This window comes from Pongo abelii, chromosome 1 (genome assembly GCF_028885655.2).
Source record: "Pongo abelii isolate AG06213 chromosome 1, NHGRI_mPonAbe1-v2.0_pri, whole genome shotgun sequence".
In the NCBI taxonomy this organism is placed as follows: Eukaryota; Metazoa; Chordata; class Mammalia; order Primates; family Hominidae; genus Pongo; species Pongo abelii.
In genome coordinates this window covers 230847225-230874003 of record NC_071985.2, presented here as the reverse complement: position 1 = coordinate 230874003, position 26779 = coordinate 230847225, and the positions used below count along the sequence as shown (strand labels likewise).

The following is a 26779-nucleotide window of genomic DNA, read 5'->3' as shown; positions in this document are numbered from 1 at the left end:
AAACTTGGGCCAATTACTTAACTCTTCTGTGCCTCCATTCCCTTATTGACAAATGTGGATATGAGGGTGGCTACCCCTGGGGGAGACATGAGCATCCAATGACTCAGTGGTGAGTCTCAGAACCTGTGGGCCTCAGCTCTGCATAGCGCTGGCCTCTCCAGAGAATAAGCGGATGAGAAGACTCTGAGCTGCTCCCACTCAAATGTGTCTGGTCCTCCTAAGGTCCATCTGGAAGTCACTCCCTGTGTGCAGCCTGCACATTTGAGAGGGCCTCAGGGTGACCAGGCCATGAGCCTCTGCACAGCTCTTACTGAGATCATGCACAAACCCCCGGGAACCAACCAACGGGGTAGAGCTGGATGAGGGACCCCAGGGGTCCTTGGTAGGTTCCTCAGCCTGTCATTCAGCTGCCACACGTGGGGGCTTTTCTCCAACAAAGGAAAGTTCTGGGCTTGCCCCAAAGGCCCTGCTTCCCATGGCTCCAGGGTGCAAGCCAGCTATTTTAGGGAACCCCCACCCCCAGCTACATCAGCTCAGCCCATCATGAAGAATTCCTCCCGCATCTGCTGTGGGGTGCCACGTTTACAAGCTCTGCAGTGTGTCACCATCCAAGTGGCCAGAGAAAGGTTATCAATGTGACACTTCCCAGGGCCTTGTGTCACCTCACAGAGAAACCGCTTCCTGTGGGCGACCTGGGCTCCCGCCTCACCCCGGGCAAGGAGTTGCCACAAGCCTTTGGTTTGGGGCTGTTGGGCTTTTTTTTTTTCCAATCTTTGCTATGCTCAAAAACAAACCAAAACAAAAGTATCTCACTTGAGAATGTCACAGCCAAGTCTGCGGTAACTGCAACCTTCAGGCTCAGAGCCTCCTCCTGCTCTTGACCCAACTTAAATCAAATTCAGGTTTGAACAACTGTTAGAGCTGTTAATGTTTGAACTATGGCAACCTGCTCTGGGTGGAGAAGCTGCTGCTCTGGCACAGCTGCCCCAGATCCCACCCTCCTCCAGAGCCTGAGTCAGGGTCACGGACGGGGTTCTGGGCCCAGCCTGAGGAGCAGGGACTGGTGTAGGGCCTGCTGTGAGGCAGGGTGGGGAGTGGGCCTAATGCAGAGCCTGCAGGGCAGGGTGGGGAGAGGGCCTGATGCAGAGCCTGCGGGCTCGGGGAATGACTTACCAGCTAGCGGGATTTGGGGGACTTTGCACCAATGGCCTTCACCAGTCCAAATAGCTCGGATGTTGTTACATCAGCAGCTTGGGCATCAAACTCTCACCATCGCAGGACCAGACATGGATGCTTCCACCTCGTAAGGAGCAGGACACCCAGTGGGGCAGGGCTGAGCTCAGGCACACACAAGAGTCTCCTCAGAGCTGGGGTTTCTTGGGAGCATGGGGGTTAGGGGAGCCGGCTTCTGCACGCGAGCTCCATGGGACAGTCTCGGTCCCCCCGCTGCAGTGCCGGTGGCAAAGGGCACCAATGCCAGAGCATTTGCACCCAGAGTCTCCTTAGAGCCCCTAGATTCCTTGAGGTCGGAAATCGCCATGCCCTGGCGAGACAGTGAGAGCCCTGCCCCAGCGTGCCTTTGTGGCGACCCCCATCTGGGCACGTAGACACCGTGGAGACTCCAGACATCTCCTCGGGGAACCAGGGGATTCAGGGGGAAGTCCCAGGCCGTCGTTGCAGACATTTCTCAGCAGGTTCAGGCTCGACCCCCCACATCCTTGCTTTGACCTAGTCATCTACACAGCCGTGGAAATCCGTCTCTGTGCTTATGAAAAATGCCCCTGCAAGGCCACAGAACCGGGCCTGATCAACCTGGCATGACAGACTTGACCCACCCCTGGGGTCGCTCCCTGCAGGCAGGACAGACGCGGGACCTGGAGCTTCTCTCCTGGGGGTGCTGGCCAAGCAGGACTGGGGCATCAGTTCTAGCAGCCTGGCCCCGTGTGGCAAACCCACTCCAGCCTGCACCTCCGTGAGAAAAACAGCAGGGACCGCAGCCAGGAAGGAGCCCAGCCAACGCGTGCTGCCCTCCCTGCCGTCCCCCACGGGGACACATGGCCGGGCCTGGGATGTCCTGCCAGAAAGCATCCACAGGAAGAAGACAGAGCAGGGAACAGACCCTGTCCTGGTTGCTGGTGTTGACCAGAGCCAACCACGCTGCTTCCATTTGGAGCTCTGGGTGGAGCTTGGCCTGCTTCGGTGTCCTCCTGGGGGCTTGCTGAGTGGGAAAGTGACTGCCACTTTGGATGGAGGTCCCCACACCCTCCTGAAGGGAGTATGGTATAACGGCCAGCACCAGGCAAACCTCTCAGGAGGGCCAGGGCTGGATCCCGGGGTCCCAGCTGCTCACGGCCAGGGGCCAGGGCCGGCTTTTCATGTTGCTGCTGCTTCCACTCCTGCCCCGAAACCAGCACATCCTCATCAACACAAGATCCTTCTCTGCCCTGCTCTGGGGTCCCCAGGTCAAAGCCAACAGAGCCAGGCAATGGCACCCAGGGCACCCCCTTGGCAAAGAGCATTCCACTTGACCATAATGCAGGATCCTTTTAAAAATGACACATCTGTAAGCTGGGATCCCCATTACAGAAATACAGTTTATACACAACTTTTCAGAGGCAAAACATACCTAAGCTACTCCCAACACGTGTGGCAGAGACGGAGGCTCCCTGGACACATGTGTCCCCAGAGGAAGGTCCAAGGACTCCCCCACCGGCCCCGCTCAGCAGCCACCTAGCAGCTGGCCTGGGTCTGTGAGGAGGGCCCCTGAGGCTCAGCCCAAGGCCCTCTGTGCGACGGTGGCCTTTCTCCTGGGGGCCCCTGTGCACATCTGAGACCTTCCGGAAGGGGGAGGGGGAGCTCTGCAAGCGGAGGCAGAGGCATTCTCTAAGGCAGAGCGCACAGCTCTGTTCACTGGGTGCCCCTCTCCTACTCACTGCGAGGGCTGGTTCATCCCTTCAGGGGTCCTGAGGACTCCACTAAAGGCTTCCAAAGGGCCAGAGATGCTTGTACTTCTTGCTTATCCAGAAGATCCAGGTAAGGCCTCATTCTAAAGAGCAGGTGAGCAGGAGCAGCCAGGCGGGGGAGCAGCAGGCACTCAAGCCACCAGTGGCCCCAAGTGGCTGCCACAGGCACACAGCAGAGAACCTTCGGTGTCCAGGCAGGGCTGAGCACAGGGGTCCTCCGGGACATCTTCAGCAGATGCCAAAGGCCAGCTCCCAGTTCCTCAGAGCCCACCACGCCTGCATGTAGCCGCAGCCTCCAAGCAGCTGGAAAGCAGAAAAGAGGCTGTCTAGTTCCAAAGGGGGACACTGAGGCAGGACCCCAGACAACCCTCACACTGTCTCAATGAGGACGGTGGGAGATCGGGGCTGGGAGGGCCTGTGTGACTCAGAGGTCAGTTTCTGAAGCACCCTGGAGGGAGGAGGCCTGAGCCCTGCTGGTACTCCCCCCAGGACGTGGTGCTCCCCGCTGTGTCCACCCACCGGCTGCCGAGCCCAAGGTTCCCACAGACCCTGCTCTTTCCATGCACTGCCAATCACCTCTAGGCGTTCTGTGTTTCATGAGCCTGTATCTCAACCCTTTATTTCACTAAAGATGCAAGAGCCTGGGTCTGAGGCACCAGCGTGCTCCTCTATCTCTGACGGGCAGGGCTGCAGCCCACGGCTCACAAGCCAAACCTCAGAGGTGCCACGAAGGACAGGCCACATGCCAAGGAGGAAGCCCAGCCCCCAACACCCCCAGGCTGCTGGGAGAGCAGTGACGGGGCCGAGTTTGGGGACACACCAGGAGCACGCTGTGTGCAGGTTGCAGAAAGGGGCAGGGACCACTCTTGTGGCAAGGGGCACAGCACAGCCTCGAGGCCCGGGCTTCTGTGGCCCCTGTCCTCCACTGGTGTGAGATCAGGATGCATAAGTCCCACCCCAGGGGACCTTGAGAAGCTTGGGCACTGCGCACGGTCAGATGGAAACTCCTCTTTGCTTCCCCGTCTCAACCAAAGTTTTCTTCAATGTTCATAGACGCTGCTGGGAGGTCGCTGCCCGCCCAAGTGAAGACCCTGCCCAAAGAATAAAGAAAATAGGAATAGGAAGGAAGGGGAGGAGGGAACGAAGGAGAGAGAGAACTAAGGGGAAACTCCACAGCAGAGATGGCGGAACTCTGGAACCTGGGCTGTGGGCTGGCTGCCGAGGGCTGTGCGCTCCCTCAGAGCTCCACGGCATCTGGGGTCCGGGTGCTTTGGGGGAGATGGTCAGTGCACCCCAGGAGCGCCACAGCATCCCGGTGTCTGGGTGTTTAGGGGGAGATAATCTGTGAGCCTCCATGTTTGCAGGGCATCTGGGTGACTGGAGCTTTTGGAGGGAGAGGGTCTGTGACCCCTGGGGGCTTCCACATGGCATTTGGGGTGTCTCCGTGATTTCTGGTCTGTGACTTTTACTAGATTTTTGAAGGTGTCTGTGGCCCCAAGAGGCTACAAAGTGTGGAATTTGGTGACTCTTTTTCCAGCGCGTTGCATTCCTCAGATCTGCCCAGCACTGACAAAAAGCAGAGCCCCCCAGGCATGGACTCCAAGTGTCCCGGGCCTTCCTCTGCCACCGGGCCACAGGGTCCTCTTGCCACATCTGAATTCTGGGCCATGCTCTTGGGGCTGTCTGAGACCCTGGGACCCTGGCCCTCATCTCTGCCCCAGCACGCCCCACTGCCTGAGAACCATCCAGTGAGACCACAATCAGGAAGCAGCTAAGAGCCACCGCCCCCTCCAGCTTCTTCCAGGGACAAGCCCCAGACAGCCCACCCTTGCTCTCTGTCTCTCTCTGTGAGCTTAGGAGAGAGACTGGCTTCCATCTTGGAGGAATGGCTGCCAAGAGTTGCCTGTTTCTCCCCTCTCCCTTTCTGTCTCCCCTCACCCTTCCCCTACCCCGACCCTGCCATCCTCTTTCCTTTCCTCTCCTCCCACCTCCGTCTCAGCCTAAGCAGGTGGGCCCCAGGCCTGCTGACCACCGACCAGGCCTCCCGTGTCCCTGGCCATGGTGTGGCCCCATCCCACCAGCCACATTTCTTGTTAGCACTGGGTCCCATCACCACCCAGCCGCCTATTGGGCATCAGGATGGGGATTTATGAGCTCACCTAGGCTCTGTGTTCACACGGGACTGAGGTGTTTCCAGAACGCCTTTCCCCCACCTCCTTCCGTCACAAGAATGGGCTTTCTGTTTCAGCTACTCGTGGACACCATCAATTGTGACCATTGTGTGTGTGCACGTGTGCGCATGTGCCTATGACGGCCCCATAGCCAGGGCTTCTTACTCCGAATCAGCTCATGGGTCCTTAAAGAAGGGGGTCAGGGTAAGGAGACCCTCCCCACCGGCTCCCATCAGCTCCTGGCTGTCAGAGGTGGACTCCACGCCATGGGCTTCTGGGGAGCCTCCTGGCAGCAGCAGGAGACGGGACCGAGGGGGCAGCGTCCCAGGGCTCTGCTCCTCCCTGCGTGCTCAGAATCCACTAGGCAAGCTGATGATGGACACTGCGGCGTTCCCACCTGCACGCACACCCTGGACGGGGCCGGCGCCTGGCCATGCCCACTGAACCTGGAGGACCAGCCCAGCAGAAAGCCCACAAATTAGAAGTGCAGGAAACCTCAAATTATATGCAAAAAATGTAAAAGTTAAGAGAAATTTTCATTCACTTCACTTCGTAACTCAGCATTTCTGATGGGGTTGATTTATGAGCTGGGGGAGCTGCCCGGCGCCGGGGAATGGGAGACAGTGGGCAGGAGTGCAGTTTCCTTTGGAGGTCCTAGGACTCCCGAGGCTCACCCCCAAACAACTCAAAGCCAGGCTTTTAAGCAGCAATCAGGCAGGGAGCTGGATTCCAGATCTGGAGAGAGACACAGCCCAATGGCCACTGCCTGCTAAAGCTGGCCATGTAGAGACGTGGGCTGGGCCACTCCTTCCCTCTGTAGCTCCCTCCTGTGTTCATTGATCACATGTAAATAGAAGCGAGCAGTGAGCCCGGGTTGGTCACTGTGCGTGCGTCTGATTGTTCATCTACCCACTTCTCATCTGTACTGGCCTCCTATGTCACCAGGCCTCAGGCCTGCCCCGAGAGGCTCCCAGAGGGCCTTGGAGGTATCAGGGCTAGAAGACTTCACACCAAAACAGGCCCGGCTCCCAGACGTGGCTGGATGTAGCATGCACCCAGGTTGGAAGGGCTGGGCTCGCGCCCTAGGGCAGGCAGAGACATCGCCTTTGGCACAGATCCTTGGCTCTGGCCCCACCTGGTACAGTAAGGAGCCTGTGTTCAGGTGCACATGGCTGCGACCTTTGACACCACCTCCCTCTGAGCGTTCCTGTTGCCAGTGTTTCTTCCACCGATCCCTGATCTCCAGGAGCACCCAGAGTCCAGGGAGGCCCCGGTCAGATGCAACTTGGGCAGCCTGAGGGCCACCAAGCTGGGGAGTGGTGGCCTCTCTCTGTCCTTGTGGGTGCTGGCAAGTCTCATGCCAAGGGAAGCAGGGACCGGGACCTGGGACTGCCCAGGCCTGCTTTGTGGATTCCAGAGCACATGAAATCTTGCGGCTCCCGGAACAGGGCGCGGGGACCCTCCCTCTGGTCCTTGAGTCGGCCCTGGAGAGCACACGGGGCGGCCATGGCACAGCTCTGGAGTCCGGCAGCCTGGGCTGGGAGCTGGCCCTGTCTCCAGGGGCCTCCATCTCCTCTTCTACAAAATGTACTGTGGGGCAGCAACGCAGTACCCACCTCATAGGCCCACAGCGATGAGCAAGGGGCCTCGACAGCACCCTGCGTGGCCCTGAGTGCACAGAGACCCTGGGCAGGAAGGCGAGAGAGGACAGGAGGAGGCGGCGGTCAGGGCAGCACCTGCCCTTTCTGGAATCAGAGACAGCACAGGCCCAAGAAGCCAGGCCTGAGCCTCCACCTGCCCGGCCAGAACCACAGCCCAGGGCCACTTCAGGAGCATTTCTCTGATCTGAGAGAGAAAAGCAGTGGCTTCTGAAGTTCTGTCCAAGCTCCTGCTCCATCTGCTCCCTCCTTCAGGAGTTCCCAGATGGGTCCAGCAGGACCCCCGCAGGGCTGGACCCTCCATGCTGGGACAGGCAGCCAGATGTGGTCAGGCATCTCAGGGAAGACCCCACGCCTGACTGTGATAGCAGACACAGGCCTGGCCCCTCTCAGCACACCCTTCCTGGTGCACCCTCCCCCAACACACCCCCTCCCAGTGGACCCCTCCCAACTCACCCCTCCCAACACACCCCTCCCTACATACCCCTCCCAACACACCCCTCCCAGCACACCCCTCTCCACACACCCTTCCTAACACACCCCTCCCAGCACACCCCTCTCCACACACCCCTCCTAACACACCCCTCCCAGCACACCCCTCCCAACATACCGCTCCCAACACACCCCTCCCAACATACCCCTCCTAACACACCCCTCCCAACATACCCCTCCCAACATACCCCTCCTAACACACCCCTCCCAACATACCCCTCCTAACACACCCCTCCCAGCACACCCCTCCCAGCACACCCCTCTCAACACACCCCTCCTAACACACCCCTCCCAACACACCCCTCCCAACATACCCCCACACACACACCCCTCCCAGCACACCCTTCCCAGTGCAATCCCTCACTGGATACCCCCTCCCAACACACCCCTCCCAACACACCCCTCCCAACACACCTCTCCCAACACACCCCTCCCAGTGCACCCCCTCCCGGTGTACCACCTATCCAACACTCCCCTCCCAGCACACCCCTCCCAATACACCCCTCCTAACAGACCCCTCCCAGCACACCCCTCTAAGTGCAATCCCTCACCATGCACCCCCTCCCAACACACTCATCCCAACACAGCCCTCCTGGTGCACCCCCTCCCAACACACCCCTCCCAGTGCACCCCCTCCTGGTGCACTCCTCCCAACACACCGCTCCCAACACATCCTCTCCCCGTGCACCCCTTCCTAACACGCCCCTTCCGGCACACCCTTCTCAGCACACTCATTGCTGATTCAAGGCCCTCAGACCAGGGCTTCTCCTGGCTCTCCTGAAGAAAGGGTTAGCGCCCACCTGGCCCCCCTCAGAGGCGCCCCTCTGTGGAAGGGAGGAGTTAACCAAGACCTCCTCAGTCACCCCAGGGGGCCCACCAGGGAGAGGGGAAGCTCCTCCCTTTAGGGGCCACCAGGTGTAACTCCCACCCTGTGGCCATCAGATTGGTCAGGGGTTGGGGACCGGGCCTCTGGGGGACGAGGAGAAATGCCTGGGAAACGAGAGTGACAAGGGAGGAGAGACTGTCAGGCCAGAGAGGGGACCCCACCCACAGGGCAGCAAAGCCTGAGCGTGTACTTGGGACCAGGACCCCTGGGGGAGTTGTTGCCTCTGATCTCCAGACCTCTGCACCCGAGAGGGTCAGGGACAGACCGGAGGCTCCAGAACACTGTCCCCTGTGGGTGAGAAACCAGCCGTGTCCCTGTTCAGACACACTTGAGAGAGCCAGAGATGTCTGCCCTGGCAGGGGAGGGTGAGGACTCAGGCTGCAAATACCTGCAGGGCCATCACGTGGAAAAGAGAGGCTTATCCTGCAAGGCGAGGGGAGCATTACAAGAAGGGAGAGCCTCTCCCCCAAGAAACAATTCCCAGTGACTCGATGCGTTCAACAATACACTGGCTGCCTAGGAGCACAATGGGTGGCTGCTCCACAGAGCACAGTGGTATGTGCCTAGAGACTGGCTGTCCCAGTGCACAGGTGGGTCCCTAGACCTGCAGCCGTCAGTGGCCAGATCACAGGCATTGAGGAGGCCTCAGATGTGAGGTTGGATGGAAGGGGCCAGGGTTCTCCTCCAGCAGTTCTGCCATGACACACAATCCACATTTTTGAGAGGGAATTGGCCATCGCTTCAGTGTCCTCCTGCCGGCTTCGGCCTGCTGCTCACCAAAGGCTTCTCGCCGCGTTCCCCCAGGACAAGCACACATACATGAATGCACACACATATATACATGCACAGGTGCACCCACACACATGCACACCCCCCCATACATGTGCACACATGCAGGCACACGCCTACACACAAGCACACACCCGGGTATATGCACGCCTGGATGGTGAAGGGCTTGGAAGCACTTAAAATAGTGGGACACAGATTGTTTTTCCAGCGATTTATTGGGGAGATCCCCAAGGCCTGGAAGTCAAGGTGAAGCCAACACTCTTGTTTTTTTTTGTTGTTTGTTTGTTTGTTTTTGAGGCAGAGTCTCTCACTCTGTCTCCCAGGTTAGAGTGCAGTGGCACAATCTCAGCTCACTGTAGCCTCTGCCTCCCAGGTACAAGCAATTATTGTGCCTCAGCCTCCCAAGTAGCTGCACACCACCACACCCAGCTAACTTCTGTATTTTTAGTAGAGATGGGGTTTCCCCGTGTTGGCCAGGCTGGTCTTGAACTCCTGACCTCAGGTGATCCACCTGCCTCAGCCTCTCAAAGTGCTGGGATTATAGGCATGAGCCACCGTGCCAGACCAAGGCCAACACTCTAAAGTCAACAATCAGGCCCCAGGAGAAGCCCATGCCATGGCTGTGGTCACTCACACGTCATTTACCTTCTCCCTGGCCCCTGTACCATATAAGAGGAGAGAGAGCCCAAAAGAGACCCATGCTGAGAGGGAGAGATACAGAGACAGACAGAGAGAAGCAGAGCAGGGGAGACAGAGAGGGAGAGCCTGGCACCCAGGCCACCACCTGTACAGGTGCTGTGAGTCCCCTGCCCCACAGTGGCCTCCAACCCAGACCCGGCCAGTGGTGAGGCAGGGTGGGGCCATGTGGGTCTTGGCCAGCCCAGCCTCGCTCCCTTCCTGTGGCAGAGGAAGATGGCAGGGCTGCCAACCACAGCTCTGGCTTGGCGGGCCTTTCCAGCGGTTTCCTGATGCGCATCACCAGTCAGGGCGGGAGGTGAGGGGGCCCTGAGAGGCCTTTGTGCCTGGGGAGGGGCCTCACCACGTGGAGCTGGTGGCCCTGGGTCTGCACCCTAGAGGATGGGAAGCCTGCCTCCCCAGTGACAACCAGCCGCTTGTGGCCTCCGGCCTCCTCCCTCCCATGCTGCGCTCCTGCCACCCCTGTCCTGGCAAGAGTTGGGGTGCAGTGGGGCGGGCTGCTGAGTCTGTGCTTCTTGGATTGGGCTGGCCCTGGACTTGGGCAGGGCAGGCAGGCAGTGACCTCCCTGGACAGCGTGAGGACCCTTCCTGCAGCCCCTTTAGGGACCAGGACCTCCAATGTCAAGGGATTTGCAGTCCTGCCTAGGGCACAGCTGTCTCTACAGAAGCTGGTAACACAGAGGCTGTCTCCCTGGGAACCTGCCCTGAGTCCTGAACACCAGGGTGGCCACAGACTCCCCACCAAAGCGAGGCTTGAGCCAGCCGGGGCCCAGAACAGGGGGAAGGTGTTGGCTGAGCCCATGTCTTGGGTGCATTAGGAGTGAGTCCTGCCTCTTGGGAAGTGGCCTGAGCCCCATCAGCTGGTCCCTGGGCTCAGAGGGGGATGCACTCAGGAGCACGTACTCCTGGCTGCACCAATGGGGTGCTATGACCCAGGTGCTCCAGCTTTGAGGACAAAAGTCCGGGTCCCAGGTGGGAGGGCACGGCCCGCCCTGGGTGAGCACCAGTCCTCAGCCCACAGGCACTGTGTGCGATGTGCTGTGACGTCAGCAGGCCTCTATGGAGAAGTGGACCCATGGGCTGGGGACAGGACTGGGATACTGCCATCCCCATGTGGCCAGCTATGCTCCTGCTAATCCATCGTTTGTATATTGAGCGTCCCTCCGCCACCAATGGTTTTCCTTGAGCTCCAGCCTCTAGCCTAGTTATGCTTCTTGGACCCACGTCCCCTCTGGACCACAGGCCCATCTACAGTTCCGAGTGGACAGGATTCACAGCCAACCCCGGGCAGAGAAAGGACCTGGCCATTCAGTCACAGTCACTTGGTGAATGGAGCACAGCAGCCACAGCCCACGAGCTTGGGAACATTTCTGCCGCTGCCATCTCTGAAATAAGACAGGCTTCGAGTGAATCTCTCACTGCCCTGGATGGAGCCAGAAGGGGCCCAGGGGCAGGCACGGCTGTGTGTGATAGGGAGCACAGGGACCCCAGGAGCATGCCCTTCTGCCCTGGCCGACCTCCCGCCCTGCACCCCAATCTATCTCACCCAGCACCTCTGGAAACCCTTATTTGGGAACCCCAGCTTGGTGGTGGATGTCAACAAGGAGACTGAGAGCAAGTGGAACAGGAAAGAGACTCGAGGCCCTCTCCCTGTCTCTGCTGTGCTCTGGGGGCTAACTTCCCCTGGAAGCCTCAGGGGAAGAGGGAACGCTGTGCACAGAGGATGGGGCACATGGACCACATGCTTCCCCATTGATTGGTGCCAACGTTTAGCTTTTCAAAAGAATTCCAGCACCAGGCCTGCGATGGCTAGGAACCCGCGAGAGTGCATGCCGAGCATCTGAGGTGCCCAGAGTCAGCCTCCACTGTTTACACTTGGACAGGTCACTGTGTCATCCTGACTCCCCTGGGTCCTTCTGACTCCCTTATCCATCACCCCTGCCCACCCAAACACACCTGCTCAAGGACACACCTGCAGAAGGACACACCTGCCCAAGGACACACCTGCCCACCAGGACACACCTGCCCAAGGACACACCTGCCCACCAGGACACACCTGCCCAAGGACAGACCTGCCCACCAGGACACACCTGCCCAAGGACACACCTGCAGAGGGACACACCTGCCCACCAGGACACACCTGCCCAAGGACAGACCTGCCCACCAGGACACACCTGCCCAAGGACACGCCTGCAGAAGGACACACCTGCCCAAGGACACACCTGCCCACCAGGACACACCTGCCCAAGGACACACCTGCCCAAGGACACACCTGCCCACCAGGACACACTTGCCCAAGGACACACCTGCCCACCAAGACACACCTGCCCAAGGACACACCTGCCTACCAGGACACACCTGCCCAAGGACACACTTGCCCAAAGGCCCACCCGTCCAGGAACACACCTGCCCACCCAGATACACCTGTTCAAGGACACACCTGCCTACAAGGACACATATGCCCACCGTGACCCACCTGCCCACCAGGACACACCCACCCAAGGACACAGCTGCCCACCCACATACACCTGTCCAGCAGGACACACCTGCCCAAGGGCACTCCTGCCCACAGAGACATAGCCTTTCTACTCTTGGGACCTGAGTGTAGTGTGGCCCCATCCCCTGCCCTCTGCCCTCCCTCCTGCCCTGTCTGGGCTGGGCTGCCCAGGAAGCTTGCCCAAGATGCTGCTGGTTTGAATTCAGAACCCAGAGTAGCCACTGGCCAGAGTGGGGGAGGCTGGGGGGCCTGCAGCCGCCACCCATGGTCAGGCTGTTCGAGGGGACACCGTCCCTCCACAGTGGACAGCAGGTCAGGTCTCCTCATCGGTGGTCCTCGGAAGAGTGGGGGTCACAGCAAATAAGAAAAGTCCTAGGGGTTGCCACTCTGCCCGTTCAGAGGCAACAGTGACAACAAAGTAAAGCCAAGTTGGTGCGCGTGTGACTTTGCGGGCATGGTGAGAACAGCTAGGCGTCTTCATGCTGCTGGGTGTCAAACTGAAACTCTCCAGCTTTAAGGAAACCAGATGCTTTTCTTACTCTCAGAGTGATGTGCAGGCTGCACACACACATGCACATGCACACCCAGCAACACCTTCACCTTCAGACACGCTTTTCTCTAGCCCAGCGCCCCAGCTCCTTAGCAGAGGGCTCTGCTCCCAGATGCAGCAGTCTCTGCCTTCTCACACGTGGGTCAGCTTTGCTGCGGGGGTGGGGGTTGCAACTCTGGAGGCTCATTGTATCGCCAGGCCAGGGCAGTGATCTGCTCGGTGAGAAAAGAAAAGGCCATTCCCTGCCTTTCTGCTGGGCTCCTGGAGACTCCTGGAGACTCCCGGGCATGGGCAGGCTGGGTGGGCTGGGAGCCCCGCTGATGCCCGGAGGGTGGGCTGAGGTCTGGACGCCGACTTGCCTTCCTACTTGAGCCCAAACAGCCAGGTTTCTGGGTGGGCAGAGGCTGTGTGCAGACTCCCAGCACACAGGGCACCTCTGACTCCCGCTTCGCTTTCCTCCCAGCAGATCTCCGAAGACCTGGGCAGTGAGAAGTTCTGTGTGGATGCAAATCAGGCGGGGGCCGGCAGCTGGCTCAAGTACATCCGTGTGGCGTGCTCCTGCGATGATCAGAACCTCACCATGTGTCAGATCAGTGAGCAGGTAGGTCTGGGCTCATGACGGGGGCTTCTGCCCCTTGGAATTGTCCCTGAGGATGTGGCACCAAGATTGGCGGAGGTGCCGAGGCAAGGGTTGTCTGAGCCTCTTTGGGGACATCTGCCAAGCCCTGGCTTGCAGTGGGGGTGCTGTTTGGTGCTCGGCCAGTGCTGGCTTCCGGGGAGCTGACTCACCCCGGGAGGGCTCCATCGGAGCCTTGCTCAGGGACCCTGCCTGAGGCTGGCAGTTCCTGAACCCCAGGATGGTGGTTCGGGTGGAAAAAAGCAATGAAGCAGGCAGGACCACAGATCACAGGGTCCACACTTCCTGCAAATGCCGCTTCCCTGAAGGACACGGGAGAAGCATAGAGCAGGAACCGTCACTGCAAGAATCCATCTAAATGGCGCTGTTTAACCAAATTTTCCGAAGAGTCAGCACCGGCCAATGAGGCAGCCACTCAGGGGCCTCCTAGAGCCTCTGGGGCTTCTGACCAGCCTGCTGAAGGCCTTGGCCTTTTTGGCACAAAGTTCCTGTCCTGCGGGCAGCGAACCAGGCAAGAGACACCTTCACTTCCGTCCCTGCCACCTCAGGGCTGAGGACCCCCCTAAGCTCCCTGGATCCTTGACCTCCACAGCTCGTCCACACCACCACCAGAACAGGCATCCAGACCCACAGACTGATCAGGGGAGAAGATGCGGAGTCTCCTTCCACTCCAAAAGGCACCGTGTCCCCAGAGCTGGTCGCTGCTTCATGGATTTCTCTATTTCAAGCTTGAGAGTGGCCCCTGGAGGCCCTTCTCACTCTTGAGCCAGGCCTCCCGGGCGGCACTTTCCACCTGCATCCTCAACACCATGCGTTCCTCGGGGTGCCCGGGGTCCCCGGCCCCTTACATCATACTAGTCTGGTTTTTCCTGTAATATCTTGGGGTCATACATGAGATTTCATTTGAAAAAAAAAAAAAGGATCCCATGGCTGTGAAAAATGTGTGTGAAGACCACGTCACGGAACATTCCCGCGTAGCCTGTGCAAGCCATTGAAAGTGGTTCAAGGCTCTCGACTTTAGAGAAAAAATTTTGCATTAAGAAACGCAGAGAGCAAACTCCAGGGAGGTCCCACAGGCCCCGGCTAGCTGCCAGGGGCTCTCCCTCATTTGCCGTCCCCTTGGCTGTGGAGCAGAGTCTCCATCGAGCAGTTGCTCCGCCGGACAAGCTCGTTCTGGATAGGGACATGAATCCACTCTCTTACCAGGACTTCTGTGGCCTTCAGTTACACCCAAAAATGTTTAAAATAACTTTTTCTGATTGAAAAAAAATACAGAGATGAAGCAAAAGAATAATCATAAACATAAGAACAGAACTTAAAAAAAATATTTTCCTTCTTCCAGATGAAAGTGAAATTGGAGTGAAGGAAAACTGGGCTTGAGGCGCATAGAAGGACGGTCTTTCCGTCCCCTTCTGAGGCTCAGATTTGCAGAGAGTGTGTGTCCTTAGTCGTCCGTTGGGAAGCTGAGGGGCAGGGGCACCGCGGGGCTGGGCCAGGGCTGTGCTTTTGTGAGATGCAAACTACAGTAACGAAGGACCCAGATTTTTTTATTTAAGAAATAAACGTTTATTAGAACCTTTGAACTAAACTTAAGCGGTAAAGTGGGTATCTGTACGTGTCTAGCTTTTTAAAAAACAAACAGATGTGTAATCTCAAAGACAAGCCTGTCTTTTAAAAAATCTTCACTGTATTATTAATATTTCAGGGAAGCTTTTCTTTTAGCTACACATGAGGTCCAAAAGGAATGGACTGCTTTGCAGCCAACTGTGTTTCCATGGTCAGGACCGGGGGGCAGAAATCCTTTTTGCCAGGTTGGAAGAATGGTCCTGAATCCTGATCCGTTCCTTCCCTTTACCCCGCCGTCACCCCACAGTGCCGACTTCCTCCAAAGCTCTGTCCTAGAGTGAGAAACATACTTGGCGCTATTACCCAAACCACAGATAATGTCAAAACTCCTCGGATACCTCCTGACCTGCTAGACGGCTCTCTCCAACACCAGCTCAAAGGGATTCATTCTCTCTGTTTTAGGTCCATAGGATGAATTAAAGCCACAAATCCAGAGGGAACTTGAAATGCACATCTAAGCAAATGCAACACCAAAATGGCCCAAAGCAGAGAGAAATTCCTCCACTCGGGGCACTTCCGACCCCCTTAACCCGCCTGTGAGACCTTCCCCTCTGACGGGGAGAGGAGCCCTCTGCTCTTGAGAGCACCCCTCACAGGTAGCACAGCCGGTGACGTCGGGTGTTACAGGGCCACCGACGCTCCTGCCCATGTCCCCGCAAAGGTGCACCTCCGAGCTGGATAAGCCATGTGGCTGGAATGCCCAGGAAAGCAGGAGCCGGCCAGAGGCTGGAGGAGACTCGCCGCCCGGGCGAGGTGGCTGAGTTGGCAGCTTCTTCTCCTGAAATCTCAACTGTGAATTTCAGTTATCAAAGGAAAATGAGCATTGTGTGGGATGTATTTTCCTTTGAATAATAATAAGATTTAAACACTAAAAATATGAAAAACTGCTCTCAGAAACCCATAGACTCTCATATGACGTGACTTTTAGCAATGCCTTTTTGAAAGGGATACAATAGATTTCAATCTAGTGTTTAAATGCCCTCTCTCGCTGTGACGGCCGCACGGCCTCGGCGGAAAGTATTTCCTTTCCCTGGCTTTGACCACTGGAACGTGGGTTCCTGCAAAGCAACCTGTTTGACCCTATGCGGAGCTGAAATAAAAACTGCCCTGAAATATTAATAAAACCAAGAATTTTTTGAAAGCTTTTAATAGCTTCTCTTTGAGAAGGAAACATTACATGATACTAATGCCATTTCTCAGATTTCCACCATGCCAGGAGTTCCACCAGGATTTCCTGGTACTTACAAACACCACATCCCCCCACACACAAACACACACAAGTGAACAATCTTCCTCCCTTCCCCTCTCTCTCTCCCTCTCTCTTTCTCTGTCTGTCTCTCTCTTTCAAGACTGCACACACATCCCACCTCTAATACAGCACAGACACAGAAGAGAAGGAACCATATGTGAACATCCGAGCTCTGTAAAACAACGTCGAGTTTGCCAAATGGTATTCGGCAGGGAAAATACTTCGGTCAGAAAAGCATCACCATCATTTTGAGGTTCAAGACGTGTGACCTCAGCCCCCATTTTCAAAGGAAAAAGGAGACTAGGGCAGAAGACAGTGTAAACGTCCTAAAAAGAAAGTTTTGGAAGCCACAGCCTCCCAGAAGAGATGAGCTCCCTTACTGGGCAGAGGAGAGAGGCCGCTCTGAACTGAAAACTCAGGTCGATATTCAGATGGGGACCCAGGCTGGGGCTTTCCCCCTGAGTCTCCTGCTACTGGCAGCCAGGACTTAAGCAAACTCTGGGGCCTGGCCTCCAGGGTGCTCTCATGTCCTTGGGGTGAGACCCACACTTTAGGGGCACTTTGGAGGCAGGGGAGTCACACACCTCCTTCGGCCCATCCTGGGCTCCTCCTGGCCTTCACTGGACGTGGGTTGCGGTGCATTCAGATGGGGTCTGGGGGCGGACGCCACCCCCGCATCCCTCATGGTTCTGTGCAGTGTACCGGCGCTCTAGCGGACGCTTTGGGGCGCTCCGGGGCACCTGCTGAGCTGGGCAGTGCAGCACCCACAGGCCCGGTTCTGACTGTCTGGCCAGGACCCAATTCTGGCTGCTCAGAAGCCTGCTCAAATCACTGACCACGTGTCCCTCTCCCAGCATCCCCTAACACGCCCCAAGACACCTGCCCTGTACAAAAGAGGACCAGCCATGTGCTCCTCCGCAGCCACTGGGGAGAGGCAGGGGACAGGGGCTTGAGAACATGTGAGCCCCAGAGCTTGAAAAGGCTCAGCAACCGGCCAGCACCTCCCCAGAGGCTCCCCGCTGCCCTGCCGCCTCACAGTGCCTCATGGACGGAGGCAGGACTGGCTAAGCTGAGGGAGGCATGGAGGCCCAGACACCCTCCTTCCCAGGCGGGGCTGGCCCAGCATCCTGTCCCTTCCCCATCTCAGGCCCCATGGGAATCAGACCGTCCTCTCCATGAACAAGAGCTATCCCCATGGCGTGGGGCTGAGGGGGCTGCTTGTGGGCCCCACCTCCACGTTCTCATCTGGCAATGAGATTCCCCCTCCTGGCCCCAGGGGACCTCTTGAGAGGTGACCGGGCCCATCCCCAGCCCTTGCTTCTCTAAGGCCCATCCCAGCTGTCCTCGTGGCTCATGGGAGAGCCTAGCAGAGGCGGAGGCCACATTGGGCCATGAATTTGCTCCTGGGCCCGGCCCTGTTGCCCAAAAGGGGACTTGTGGTTTTCTATTTGCACAAGGAGGCCCCAGATCACGGCCAAGGGCACGCTGGCCCGTTCCAAGGCCAAGGGTCCCGCTGCTCCTGAAGCGGCGCAGGCTCTCTGGGAAGCTGCTGGGAGCAAAACATCCCTGCACATAGCTGGGGGGAACCGAGCCTTTTCCCTGGGACTTTCAGGGCAATCAGATTGCAAGGGAGATAGGCCTTTGAGGTGTCAGAAGTCGTCGTGGGGGACTTTGACTTGCTGCCTCGTCCGAGCATGAGCGGAAGGCACAGAGGGGCCCTTGGGAATCTCTGTGCACTTTTCTGGGGGTGGCCCCCCCACACCCCCACCCTCTGGCTCCTATTTTCCCTTTTGGAAAATTCAAGACACTCAGATCACCTCTGGGTGGTTCTTTCTCCTGTAATTATGAACGAATGAGCTGGTTTGAAATGTTTCAGGAGACACAGACAGGGACCGTTCCTGAATTTGTTTTAACGTTAAGAAAGAAAACAAGAGCTTGGCGATGAAGCGCCCGCGGGGGGATGCGGGAGGCAGGGAGGGGCTGTCACAGCCGGCGCTTTTTGTTTTTTGGTTTATCTTTTTCTCACGTTGCCTCAATAGGGCAAGAATGTTGGTGGTGGGATGTCAACTGTCTAGTGGGGCTGAGGATGGCGGGGGACGGGGCTGAGGTCAAACACAAATGTCGGGGAGCCAGACTCAGGGGTGCAGGACCCCCAGCGTACCTCGGAACGGCTGTAGGGCTCTCAAACAACCTGCAGCACCCCTGGATTGAGAAAAGCAGCCGCGATCTGCATAGCACCCTGGGGCTGCCTGGGCATCAGACAAACCCCAAAACCCCAGGGCCCTCCAGGGGCAGAGCAGGGGTCCCGGCACCCGCTGTGGAGGAGCACAGCCCCTCCACAGAGTGTATTCCGCGAAGGCATTGTGTTAGAAGAGTGGCCGCCGGTGGCCAGGCAGCAACGCGTGGACAAGAGTCCGCGCCGGTTGTTCATGAGAACCTGGTGTCTCTCAGGTCGGCGGAGGGCATTTCTCTTTTGCTTTGTTGTCCTGGGCTCTGACCCGGGTCCTGCGTTTGTCTGGGCGTGTGCCCTGTCAGGGTTGCGATTTTAAACAGAGGGCATCCAACACCCATCATCTTGTTCTGCCCCGACCCCAGACATGTCCATATTCCCTTTGCTTTTATTTCTCACAATGTTTTTTTTTTTTAGACAGAGTTTCACTCTTGTTGCCCAGGCTGGAGTGCAATAGCACCATCTCGGCTCACTGCAACCTCCGCCTCCCGGGTTCAAGCAATTCTCCTGTCTCAGCCTCTCAAGTAGCTGGGATTACAGGAGCCTGCCATTATGCCTGGCTAATTTTGTATTTTTTAGTAGAGACAGGGTTTCACCATGTTGGTCAGGCTGCTTTCGAACTCCTGACCTTAGGTGATCTGCCCGCCTCGGCCTCCAGAAGTGCTGGGATTACAGGCGTGAGCCACCGCGCCCAGCCATCCTCACAATTTTTTAAATTAAAAATCATAGATTGTTAATTTGGTCAAGGCACGCGGGAGCCTCCCACCATGAGACACAGTTTACCCCCTTGAAATTGGAAGGAGGAGGGCGTGGGGCTCCTTCAGTATTTCATAACCAGCTTACAAAAGACTCCAAAATATATGCAAGTTGCTTTGATTCCCATTTTACGGGGCCCCCTTTGGAACAAACTGATCCTCTTCTTGGTGAAGAACAAGGTTTAAATTCAACTGTACCGTCTGAACCCCTACGCAAACCACCTGTCAGGATTTGTATATTCCTTTCGTGCTCATTACAGGCTCACTTTACTGGAAGAAGCTATTTAAGAATGATCAAGGTAATTTAACTGTGGACCTGTCATTTATATTTTTATAATCCAGATCCAAACCACACAACTAAGAAACAGATAAGCGTACACAGTTTTATTTCACGTCTGGGTCGCTGGGATGGTGACGGCATATCGCACACCACACAATAATAAAACTTAGGCTTAATAAAAATGCTTCAGCCATGCGCAGGAGGAGAGGAAGGTGGCGAAGCCCGGGACTCCAGGGGGCTTTTCCTCGCTCTGCCAGAGGATAGGACTGTCTGTCGTCCGGGAGCCTGACTGTGGTCTCCTCCAGCCGCCTCAGCACAGAGGAAGCCGGAAAGCGAGGCCGGCCAGAGGCAGGCTCCCAAGCACAGGGAAGGGAGAAAGGACACCTCTGCCCAAACCCCAGCGCTGCAAATCCGGGTGCTGCCCCTGCTGGCGCTTACGGCATCATCACCACAACGTGCTCAGCTCCTGGGCCGGCCTCGGAGCTCGGGGATCATCACAGCGCTCTCCCACACTCACAGCGCGTGGAGACAGCAAGGAGTTAAAATGAAGCCAGGAGCAGCACTGAGACCCAGCCGCCTCCGCTAAAACCAAAATGCAGGGGACAATCCTCAGACCAACGTCCTCTCTCTCTCCCAAGGCCAGGTGAGAGGCAGACCGGGTCACCAGGGGAATCTGCTTTTGGGAAACAGTTTCAGAAGAATTCCGATTCCACTGGCTGCTTTCACATGTTTTGTGAGAAAAGCCTCTGGCACAGTAAACTCAGGCTCAGTTGAATTCTGAAATCCAGAATGGTGAGCGATTGAGTTTTTTCCAGTAAGCACACGGAAGGAAGGTTCACCTACTTGATTCAAGCCTGCCTTTAAAGTTTCTTACACTGGTCAAAAGGAGACAAGAAAGCCCAGAAGTTCGCTTGATGGAAAAAATTCATTTATTCCAAGAAAGAGAAAACAAGAACGGCCGCTGCTCAGATTCAACCCAGTTCCTTTTAGTCTGCAGTCTGGTGATTCCCACCTGGAGGAATTTGCATGGAGTTTTTCGTCTATTTATATTGTTAAGTTCTATGATTAAGCGGGAATGAGAACCGTACCACTTAGAGCTTCATATTCGAAAGTCGTCTCTTTTCTTGTGAATTGATTTGATATTTTAAAAACTTTCTTTAAAGACCCGTAAGGAGAAGGTATCCCAAAGCTGGCAGCCATTGTAAATGTAAATGATTTCTGTGTCTTAAAGAATATCGCTGGGGAGCAATGATATTAATTTTCATAAAAGGCTCCGTCTGAATGAACGTGGCCTGGGCTGACTCCAGGCTCTTCTCGGGCAATTTCTCTGCCTTCTGTTGAGAACGTGGCGATTTATTTGTCCCAGAACTCCGCTTACCTACAAGAAGCCACCTCTTTGTGTCTGGAAAGTGATAAAAGGGGGAGAAAATAGGCAGGGTCATGCTAAATACAGTTTGAATTCCGAGAACCTGTGTTTCATGTTGTTCACCCATGTTCAGTCAAGTCATTGTTGTTACAAAGAGAACCTGAAGTGTTGGAACAAGGACTTAACTTCAGATCCAGCCTGTTTGGCATCATTATTTTTTAAAGCCATTTACAGCAGACATTTATTGGCGCTAGTAAACTCAGCTGTTGTTAAGAGGGTTCCCCACCCTCTCAGATCCTTAAACCAAAGGGAAAATTCCAGCCTTGCCCGTGCAACACAACCCGGGGACTTAGGCACGACTTCAACAGCCAGCGGAGGCAAGTGTTTATAAAAAGGCATAGATGCTTAGATGCTGTCGCTTAAGCAAATATACTGTTCTTCTTCCTTTCCGGCGGCCAGTCGTCCTCCCTGAGGCCGCTGCTGGGGGCTAAAGGCTATCAGAGACTCCAGACTTTATTTTTGCTTCAACAGACTTCTCCCACCATGCTGACTTAGCGCGGTCTGAGCAGGACCCACCGCGGGTCTCACGAGGAAAGGAGGATTATAAGCAGACGGCAGGAATGTGTAGGGAGCTGCAGTCATAATTTATGACAAGCCCTGCAGGAAGGGGCCTGCAGTACAGTAAATGCGCAATTTGTGACGCTCTCGAGCCAGGAGCCGGCCCAGGCTGGGTCCGCAGACGCCCGGTTCCCACCGCGGCCCGGTCTTTGTCCCGGGAAGTCGCCTGACCCCGCCGGCCAGGAACAGTGGCGTTCTCGGCGCGTCTGGCTGATAAGGCCTTTGTGACACCGGGGACAGGCTGTAAAAACGCAGCCGGCTTTTGTCTGCACCTCCGCGCCGCTGGCAAGGGCGGGGCCCGCGAGTATGGAAAAGTTTGCGCGGATTCGCGTTCACCTCTGACCCCCAAAGCAGTTGGAGGCAGGTCGGGGACCCCCACCTCCGCCCAGCCCCGCCTCGGGCCCTGCGATCAGCACTAATAGCGATTAATTCCGACTGCGGCTCCAAGGGCCAAGGCGCCCTCCTCCTGCAGGGCCAGGGCCAGGGCCAGGGAGGGGGAGCCCGCGGCCCGGCGCGCTAGACCCTCCCGCGGCGGCGGCTCCAGGGCAGTGTCCGCGCCGGAGGGGAGGGTCCCCCGGCAGGTCTGGTGCCCTCGGAGCCGGGGTGGGGTCCCAGGAGACACTGGGGGCCCTCGGATTGGGGGAAGAGGTGGAGGAAGGGGTTTCCTTCCGCAGCCCCGCGGATCAGAGGACGGAGGCCTGGCGCCCTCGGAGCTGGGGTGGGGGATCCCTGGAGATCTGGCTCCCTGTGTAGAGAAGGGAGTCTGGGCGGCGTCCTGGGAGTGTCTGTGGCCTGCAGAGAGGGGATGGGGTTGGGGTGTGGATCCCGGGAGGCTCGGAGGCTCTCGGAGGCGGCCAGGCGGAGGATCCAGGAGGGCCGCGCCCAGCCCCCGTCCGCCCACCCAGCCCTCTGCCCACCATTGGAGCGGAGCGGAGAAGCAGGGAGTGCGGGAGGATGCCTGAGGTCTCAGGTCAGGACCCTCGACGGGGGTGGGGTGGGGAGGGAGTTGGGGGGGTAGTGGGGAGGGAGGTGGGAGGGTAGTGGGGAGGGAGGTGGGGGGGTAGTGGGGAGGGAGGTGGGAGGGTAGTGGGGAGGGAGGTGGGGGGGTGGGGAGGGAGGTGGGGGGGTGGGGAGGGAGGTGGGGGGGTGGGGAGGGAGGTGGGGGGGTGGGGAGGGAGGTGGGGGGGTGGGGGGGTGGGGGGGTGGGGAGGGAGGTGGGGGTGGTGGGAGGTGCGGCCTGGAGTGGAGCCAAGGGGCGGGCGGCCAGGGTCCACATTGCCCTCTAACGGGACCCCTTGAGAAGCCTCCGCCTCGCCTGCTGACCCTCCTCTCTCTTGCCCGGGGCCCGGGCCAGGCCACCTGCCCCAGGGGCGTCATCCAGGCCGGGCACTCAGCAGCCCCTTCCGCTTGCTTCTGCTACAATGCCACTCACGGCACCGCTCAGAGGGTCGCCCGGGCTTTGTCCCAGCTGGCGCTTCTCATCCCGCACTTTGGGCCCGATTTTCTAATACAGTGGCTCAAGTTTCTTTTTTAAAAAAGAGACAATGATTCAGCCACTGTGTGATTTTTTTTGATAAGATGATACAAAACTGGGGTTCTAATAATAATGGGTTTAATTGAAGAAGTTACCATGGGCCAGTTTCTCCTCTCCACTTTTACATCTCCTCATAATTTTAGCAACTTACCTGATGCCCCATAAGGGAACTTCACACACTACTGACAGAGGCCGTGCACCTGCCTGTCCTCCTTCGTGCATTTCCTGTCTGGGTGTCTTGGGAGTAGCAGACACTGGGCGTTACAGTCACGCTGTGACTTATGTGTGTCTTTTGAGAGTTCCTTGGTGTCATTCTGGAGTCAGTTGGGACTGGCAGATTATAGTGAAATTCACAACGTGGGGGACATGGGGGAGGAGCATGCAGGGGCCACACCCAGCCCTGTCTCGGGGGTGCCCAGCTGTGTCCAGCCACAGACCCCAGCCAGGTCCAGCTGCTGGAGAGCCTGGCCTGACACAGGATGGTCAGTGGGGATGGGAGTGTCACCCACAAGGATGGCCACGTCCCTTCAATCCCTGGGAGCCCTTCCCTTTCTGAGTCTAGACCCACTCTGTTTTCTTGGAGGAGCCTCAGCCCCAGGTCTCGCAGGGGCAGGTGGATTTCCCTTGGGCCTCTCCCCAGCCTCACAGCCAGTCCTCTGGCCAGGCCTGCAGGTCCCTGGAAGCTCCCCAGTTACTGTGATCAGAAGAGAGTCTCAAACACCCACATGTGCAGGGTGGGCAGTGACTCCCCCGAGAGAAACACACCTGCCGCCAGACACTCCCGGACCGAAGACACAGGGTTCCTGGTGCTGGCGGCATGGCCCATGCCCTGGCCCAGGCCTCAGATGGCCCGGCCTCCCCTTTCTGAACTGCTAATTCTCTTCGTCTTGACCACCACGTCAACACCCCAAGACAACCTCCTGTTTTCAGGAGGCCCCTGGCAAGCCGCGGCGACACAGCCCCCAACAGCACTGCTCAGTGAGCAGAGTTCCAAATGGAGGTCCCCTCGTCCCCAGGGCTTGACCAGGCTGCAGATGAGCCCACCAGTTCTCAAGGGTGTCCTCCTTCCCAGACTCCCGCCTGTGGGGTCAGCCACAAGGCGCCAGGCTGACAGTGGGCACACAGTCCTGCCCACCCCAGCCATCCTGGCTCATGGCATCCCCACTCCTGGGAGAACAGCAGCCCCGTGTCCTGACTCACTGGCCAGGCTCAGCTCATGGCCACTTTCAGAAACAACCAGATTCACTCCACACCCCGACCTCCCCCTCCCCCACCGCCACTGGCAAAGCGGGTCTCACTTACATACACAAAATGGAACAAAAGAAACTTGAGAACCCACCCAGGTGGGCTCTTGGTGGAAGCGGGGCTCTGCCGTGCCCCCAGGACACCCCCAGCTGGGAACTTTGATGTGGATCCTACCTGTTTAGTCAGCCATTGCTGACTAAATATTCATTGCTTTATGAATACCCTAAAACCCAATAAAGCAAATTAAAAGGGGACACAATTCCTTCTGCGCATACTCTGCAAAAGTTCCAGAGGGGACCCTCTTGGTGGCAATTAGAGGAAAATCAAGTGCAGGCCGAGCTGCGTCCACAGTGTGAGGGCTGAGTGTGCACTGAGAGGCTCTCCAGATACCAACAAACCACACTCGCCGTTTCTCTCTGGTCTCTCCATCCTAGATCTACTACAAAGTCATTAAGGACATTGAGCCAGGTGAGGAGCTGCTGGTGCACGTGAAGGAAGGCGTCTACCCCCTGGGCACAGTGCCACCCGGCCTGGACGGTAAGACCCCTCCCCCAAACCGGGCCACGGCCCCTGGGAGCCCCCAGCCAACCCGGAAGAGGAGCAGATGCCTGGGAGGACCGAGGGCCTCTCATCACCTCAAGCCACCTAATGCGGGCCAGGCAGCCCCCAAGTGCTGGGTGCCTCCATTTTTGCAGACCCCAGGCCAGCAGAAACTGCCTGCCCCCACAAAGGCTCAACCTAATGGCTTTCTTGTTCCTCTTCCCTGGGGCACCCAGGAGGTGCACCCAGAATTTAAGAAGGGCTTCGTGCAGTGGGCAAACTGTTATCCAGTGGATTATGTCTTTGCAATGTTAGGGTCCCAGGTGATTTTTTTAAGCTATGTTTTATTATTGCTATTATTCTTATTAGCAGCAGCAACAGCAGCCTTTGCTTTCCCTGGTACTTAAACGAACAAACAAACAGACACCAAGCCAGTTTTGTAGCTTCAAAGCATTTCTGGCTGCCCCAGAGCTCTCTGTGGTGTGGGAAGATTTTGTTTCATTTAAGAGAGTGGGTGATGGCATATGTATCTTTCAAAGCAAAATGCGCATCTGTAGCTAAAACTCCAAGAGAAGTGTTAGGGGAAGTTTCATTTGGCAAGAGGGAAAATGCTGGGTCTGAGGCAGGTCTCACAGTGATGCGGAGTCGCCCCGCTCTTCCAGACAGGGCTGTGGGAAGCCTTCCAAATTTCCTTTTCCCTAGATCTGCTGGTCCCTCTCTGTCGAGTAGAGATGGGACAAGTGAGTTTCCCTTTCACCTTCCTCCACACCCAAGTACAGCTGAGAGGATGCCTGAGAAAATTCCAGTCCCACACAGATGAGTTCTTCCCAGATACAGGCTCATTCCTGCCTTCACGTCATGAAGCCATGTGTCCATTCCCCTACGGGGTCCTGGAACAGCCGGCCAGGAAAGGCTCTGTGGGCAGTGAGACCCTGGCCCGTCGGCTCCACGCAGGTACCTCTGAGCAGACGGCTCCAGGGTTCGAGCCTAACTGCTTTACTTTGGGGGAGACCCCACAAGTGAACAGGAACGCAAGCTCCCTCCTGGACGTTTCCGGAGCTGGTGATTCCTGCTGGTGCTGGAGCCTGGAGGGAGGCTGAGTTTTCCTCCTTGCTTCTTGGACCTCCCCTTCAAACACACCAAGGCTTAATGATTAATGCCATTCGCTGCAAGTTTCTCCAAGGAACCACTCTGATTTCACGGTGAAGGAATGGTGCTGGAATTAGCAGGAAGGCTTCGAGACCAGACATGGAGAACTCCACCTTCATTTACCCTTTCCATCACTGAGCATGGCCCAGCCTTAATTTACCCTTTCCATCACCGAGTGTGGCCCAGCTAGCTGGGTCCTTCCTTGGTGCAGTATCTGTTTATGTCCCTGAGTGTCCGAAAGGAAATGACCACAGAAGGATAGTTTAGCAAGCCGGAGCCTATCTGCACTTTCTTCCAAAGTTTGGTTTTATTTAGGCCATTGAGAAAAGAAAAATAAATTGCCGAGATCTGGATAGCAGAGGGGAAGGCCTCATTTTCCTTAAAATAATTGTTGAAAAGATCTATGAATCTTAGATAGCGCACAAGAATGCCAAGAGACAAATCTGCTTGACTTAAGGAGAGTGCTTGACTATGGAATTTCATTTGTACGATGAAATTTCTTTCTTCCAAAAGGTTTTTTAAAAACCTTGATTTCTGCTCCCCACCCCCCTCCGGCCCCTGATATTAAATAACCTGGGTCTACATTTTCCTAATAATTTATCAAGCATTTGTGGGCTAATTGCTTGCCACACATAATAGCCCAACATCAAATATTTGACTTTCCCTGCTCTTTCCTGTCAAGTTCATGCCTCCCCAATAGCCACCTCCCCTACCAGTTAGACTCTGAATCGCACAGAAAGAAAATGCAAAAATGTTCCTCACTAAGATAATTATCATAAAAAATCTTTTATCCCAACCCCAGCTCGATGCAGCCAGCCCCTTATCACTGCAGGAACTTGGAGGAGGCT

At 56.7% G+C, this 26779-nt stretch overlaps 1 protein-coding gene across 5 annotated transcripts in view; it reads left to right on the top strand.

Annotated features, from left to right (window-relative positions):
* The window catches only part of PRDM16 (PR/SET domain 16), a 363983-nt gene that overhangs the window by 298548 nt on the left and 38656 nt on the right, over positions 1–26779 (top strand). For 2 of the 5 annotated variants that reach the window (XM_024234173.3, XM_024234165.3), the window contains exons 4-5: positions 13169–13303; positions 24677–24779. In XM_024234173.3, the coding sequence (XP_024089941.2) occupies positions 13169–13303; positions 24677–24779 (238 nt within the window). Of the gene's footprint in view, positions 1–13165; positions 13304–24676; positions 24780–26779 lie in introns of all 5 variants that reach the window. The other 3 variants (XM_024234169.3, XM_024234159.3, XM_054542575.2) reach the window with 2 other exon arrangements.